This window comes from Humulus lupulus, chromosome 4 (genome assembly GCF_963169125.1).
Source record: "Humulus lupulus chromosome 4, drHumLupu1.1, whole genome shotgun sequence".
Taxonomy (NCBI): Eukaryota; Viridiplantae; Streptophyta; class Magnoliopsida; order Rosales; family Cannabaceae; genus Humulus; species Humulus lupulus.
Window position 1 is genome coordinate 93,502,374 of NC_084796.1, and position 5,897 is coordinate 93,508,270.

Sequence of the window (5,897 nt, forward strand, 5' to 3'; positions counted from 1 at the left end):
TCTCAACTTTTCCCATTTCAAAATGCAGTGTTCCAAATAAGCATAATTTGTAAACATAAGGTACCAAGATAATTCTTTGCAAAAATACAAGTACCAAATAGTTACCTATTTAAAGTGATATAACAAAAAAAAAGAGAATAATTTTAAATTTTTGTATACAATTTTCCCCCTTTTTTATAACTATTTGTTTTTTTCCACCTGAATTGAAAAAAAAAAAACTACTTTTGTTTATAAGCTGTAATTTTTCCTGGACTCTTTCTACACTCCATGGCAAGAATTTTTCTTTAAAAAAAAATCATTTTGGTTTTGTGGTACATACAAATTATAAGCTCCCTGTTTGGCTTCCCGGAAAGTTTGAAAGAGAAAAAGAAATTCTAAGGAAGTTGTTCCAAAGCCAGAGTCTTCAAACTGTCATAAACGTAATAGTCATAAGCATCATCCTCGAGATCATCATCTTTGATACCATAGCAGAGCTGCCTTCCTAGTTCCTCCATTGCTTTACAGTTCTTGTAGAAAACACAATTAACTACTGTATCAAGCACCACCATAATCGAGTACAAGTAGAATATCAAGAGAGCCTCCATAACAATCCAAGACGAAGACGTTGTTGTTGATGATGATGATGCTGTAAGGGATCTCACTATTCTGTATTGAAACAGAGCCTCGATGGCTGCCATGGCCAGATTTAGAGGTAGAGTCAGAGCTAGAGCCGTCGAGGTTCTTCCCCTAATCAAAACGCAAGCTCTCAGAGTCCACAAGTAACCGCCTCCAGCACAGGACCTCTCCATCCCGGACGAGACCAGGCCCAAATTGCAGACGATTAGGGTGTTAGCGAGCACAATCGAGTACAAAACGGCTCCGGAGGCGGAGAGGAAGAGAACTGAATTGGTTGATTTGAGTAGGCCGAACGATTCAAGCGAGTTGAAGGCGAGGAAGAGGAGAGCGAAGACGGTGGCGTTGGCCGCGAGGATCAGGATCGAGCTCCAGAGGTAAGTTGAGAAGACACGACTGAAATTGTCGAAGACGGAGGAGAAGGAAGGTCTCGATTTCAATTTAGGGTTTCTGAGTGATTCGATTACATAAGATTTGCATACAAGGAAGAAAGTTAGGGTGAAAGGGAGAGTGAGAATGGAGGAGGAGATGGTCTGAGCAAGCTTCTCATTGAGAATGGCGAAGAATTCCGATGAGGCTGGGAAACCAGCGGCGGCGAAGAGAGCTTGTATACGACTGTAAATGGTGAAAAGCAGAGACGAAGAAGAAAAGGAAGGAAGTATAGCTTGGGATAGGAGAATTGAAGCAGAGAAAGGCATCGCGATTAGAGCAGCTGTTGAGCTGAAATGGTGGTAGTTCTGAAGGAAAGAAAAGACTGATTTCCTCATGATCTTTATGGTTTCCGCCATCGTTACTCTGTTTTGAGAGCTCTCTCTCTTCAACCAAAAAAAAAAAAACAGAGCTCTCTCTTCTAAAAAATGAAAATGAAGAAGAGGAGGTATTCAGTTATGTTAGTGGAAAGAATGGGCTAATTAAAAAGCATCGGTAATGGTATTATTTATTAGATATTAAATGGAGGAAATTATTACAAGGGATTTTATTTAATTAGTTTTTGTTTTTATATTTATTGGGTTTTGAAAGAGAGGAATATAGATTAACGTAGAAGTGGTTGGTGTTTTGGAAAGAATGGATAGGCCAACAACTAAAAACTAACTATCAACATGCTTTGTAGGGATGAAGAAGGTGGTTTTGGGGGTAAAAAAAATTGTATATACCGAAGGCACTCTTTTGGACTCTAATAGCTTTGGTCTTTGTAATTTCCCAAGTCACTAATTAATCAATTATATAGCTCAACAAGGCATGAAAAGTTCACTTTTTTTCCTTTAATAAAAAAAGATTGTAAAGAGAAGAAAGATTGAAGAGAGAGAGAGAGAGAGAGAGAGAGAGAGAGATTCTTTTTTTATATGAAAAAAAAAGTTGGGAAAATCCTTCTTTTTTTTTTTTTGCTCAAAATTGGGATTGCTTCTATTGTGCATTATTTTGATTGTTATTGCTTCCATTCATCATATAATTATGTCAATTTATTTGTTTATTTTATTGCTTGTTATGAACGAATTGCTTTAAGTATTTTGGCTATAGTTTCTATTGTAAAGGAAGTAAGATCCCAGTTTTATGAATTTTTCTGATATGGGGTTCCGATATAATAGGATAATATTTATGAAGATAAGATTTACAGTTACTATACTAACTTTCCAATAGAATAAGTCAGCTTATTAAAAAAATAATTACTAAAATTCCAACATAAAAGGAAAAAAGAAATGTGACGTTAATTTTAAGTTTAATATGAAATGTTTCACGTGGCAAGTGAGTGATTCTTAGCTTGCAAGATAACTATAATAATAGCATCCAAAGAAAATTGAATTTGGAGGAATCTTTTAAATGAAAATAGGGTAGACCCAATATAGGTTTCCTTCTATTTCTATTAAAAATGATTATCATTAATTATGAGACCATCAATTTATTTATTAAATCCTATCCATCCATTTTTTTCTGATATATATAAATTATAATTATGTTTATCAAATATTAATCTATGTATAATATATATCAGGGCGTAGAGATAAGCCAAAATATGAGGTGGGGATTGGGGCCTATCTTGGGTTTGGTGGGGGCCCATTGGGCCCTATGAGTCTCAAAGATTATGAAGTACATAATCAGTTCCAGCAGACTTTTGATTTGGTTTTTTGTAGTTGGTGGGTTCACCAGATGACGTGGCACTTATATTATTACATTCATTTTTATTATTTTATTTTATTTTTTATTATTGATTGAGTTAGAAGAAATATAAAGGTACAATACTTTCTTCCTTCGGTGGGCTGTCTGTGTATGTAGGTGACCTTCTAACTGAAATAAGATCACAAAGAAATAAAAGACAGAATTAGGAGAAGAATTAATTGTAGATTAATGACTTAACATGTACAAAAGAAATTAAAACAGGAAAAAAAAATTGAAAGAAATTTATTTGAGATGTTATGTATACAATACATATTATTTATAGGGAAGAAGATTTATCCCTTTTATAAAATGATTTTAAGTCACATCGTGGTATTTGATTAGCTGGGACTTTGTATTGTTCTGAGTTTAATGTTTGTTTTCATACTAATTATTAATTTGGGATCAATGTGGTGTGGTGTAGCAATAATAGTGCCATATATGGAGCCATTTTTTCTTAAAATTATTATTTGTATTATTATGTGAAATTAGAATTGATTCTTCAATGATACAATATGGCTTTTTTTATTAAGTTTGGGTGTCATATTCAATGATTATATTAGTTTGTAGTAAAGTGTAAATGGCTTTGGTAACTGAATCCATCCACTTCTTTATTTAAAATTGTCTAAAATAAACTATTTCTTTCTTTCATTATGTAAGGAATTCAACAACTCCTTTTAACCTTTTTTTCTATTTCAGGCAAAAAATTTATTGAGGAAATAAGAAATTAGGGTCCAAAAATTCTTTCTTTCTTTCATTTCTTGTTTTGCCCTTTGTTATTATTATTTTTATAGTATTTGAGCTTAATTAAGGATTCACTACTAAAAAGCAGGGGCTTAGCATCGGTTCTCTACTGATGCTTTTGCTAATTGCATATGTTTTGCAATTGACGCTATTGAAGGTGATGCAATTGAGATGGTTAGAAGCGTCGGTCTGTAACCAACGTTGTTGGGCAGATGTGTTGGTCTGTAACTGACGCTTCTGAGTGGCTAATGCGTCGGTCTGGAACCGACGCTTCTGACCTACAAATGTGTCGGTTACAAACTGACGACAAAGTTTGCGTCAATACAGAACTGACGCTGATGAGTTTAAAAATTGTGTTATGCAAACTGTTTCTGTCATTTTCTCCCTGCAGCAAAACAAAATTTGAAACAGAAGCAGAAACACACACACACACACACATATATACGATGGTCGAGATGTATGATTCAAAAAATAATATTCATAAAACAATGACTAAGTTTATCAAAATCTACTAACTTAACCATTGTTTAGAGACAAAAAATAAGTTAGTAATTAATCTAAGCCCATTATTTAGAGACAGAAACAAGTTAGCTAGTAAACTAATCTAAGTCAAGATCGACATATGACTCAAAAATTATGTTCATACTCGATTGGTATATGGAGGTACATACTAGTTAGCACCAGTTCTCATCAAACACTGAGATGAGGTAGAATTGACTATGCCCATTCATCTCGTACGACATTGATTTCTTCAGACAAACACGCCAATTTGAGTAATTACTTCAAATTACACTCAATTCCAATTACAGGATGGCTTTCCAAACTCATCATTAGTGCTTACTCCTAGCTTGTATATTAACACTTATCATTTATATTTAACCAACTATAGCAGTCCCCCACTTGGTTAAATACAAGCCTCAACCTCTAGCTCAAATAATTTTGGTGCATAAAGTAAAGTGCATTTCGGTTTGAACTTTACCTTAGTAAAAATACCACAAAGTTATCGAAATAATTGGTAGCTTAAAAGCTTGAACCAAGTATTCTTTATGATAAAACCGGTGATACCTCACACACCTCCACTAGATCTTTTGTTTTCCCACTTTCTCGCTTTAGCACTCATATGGCCATGTGCTCATCCCTTCATGAACTTTCCAGGGAGAAACTTCAACTCCCATGAGAGGCGACACCACCTCTAAGTTCACATAAGTGAAGTTCTTATAGCATTTTTGCTACCTTTAGAGATATCTGTTGCACTCAACTGAACTTCATTAAAAGCCCTTGGCTTAACCCTTACTCGGCAACACCCAACATTAACCATCTTAAATGGAACTTACCAAAGTTTTAGTGTTGAAACCATTCACTTATCAATGACTTGTTCTTACCCATTGAACTATTTACCTTGTTGTTCAAAATTTTGGAGTTGGGTTGCCATCGTTGGTGAATCTATTCTTCTATGAGTTTCAGTCCCATCCCTTTTGAAGTGGAACTTAATTACCTTCTCACAAGAGGTTTTGTAAATGGATCTGTTCTCACTTGTCTTAACATATGAGATCAATATGATTCCATCTTGAATCAATTTTCTCACATATTCATGTCTTAGACTAATATGTCTAGACTTTCCATTGTACAACTATTATATGCTCTAGCAAGTGTGGATTGGCTATCACAATGTATTGAAATTGTTGATACCATATCCGCGGTAAAAGGGATAACCAACATGAGATCCCTAAGCCACTCGGCCTCTTTTCCGATTTCCGCTAGAGCTATAAACTCCGCCTCCATGGTTGAGTATGATATACAAGTTTACTTCTTGGAGCCCCACGAGATTTCTGCTCCTCCAAGAGTAAACACCCAACTGTTAGTCGACAGATTATCTCCCATTCTTGATATCCAAATAGCTTGGAATATCCTTCAAGTATCCTTGGAAAGTTTGTATAGTGAAGACCATACTCTTTGGTACCCTTAAGTTATCCAAGAATTCTCTCAATAGCTTTCCAATGATAAACCTACTAAGTTTACTAACCACATATGCAATATTTTCTCTTGTGCAATGAGCGGCGTACATTAGGCTTCCTATTGCACTTGCATATTCCAATTGAGCCACTGCTCTTCCCTCATTCTTTTTCAAACTCCATGTTTGAATTTAATGGTGTATATGCTTATTTGATTTTGAGATGACTAAATTTGTCGAGCACTTTCTCAACATAGTGGGTTTGACTCAACACAAAATCCCCACTATTCCTTCTAACTTTGATACCTAGAATTGTATCGACCTCTTCAAGGTCTTTCATTTTAAAGTTAGAAGATAGAAACCTCTTCGTTTCTATTATTCCTCTCATGTCATTACTCAAAATTAACGTATCATCTACATATAGACACACTAATATGAC

The 5,897-nt window shown here is 34.8% G+C and overlaps 1 protein-coding gene across 1 annotated transcript; it reads right to left on the minus strand.

Moving 5' to 3' along the window:
• Positions 1–255: 255 nt before the first annotated feature.
• On the minus strand, positions 256–1,674 carry LOC133830639 (uncharacterized). The gene has a single exon (XM_062260653.1). The coding sequence runs from the start codon at positions 1,398–1,400 to the stop codon at positions 375–377; it is 1,026 nt and encodes a 341-aa protein (XP_062116637.1). The 5' UTR covers positions 1,401–1,674; the 3' UTR covers positions 256–374.
• Between the last annotated feature and the right edge of the window lie 4,223 nt (positions 1,675–5,897).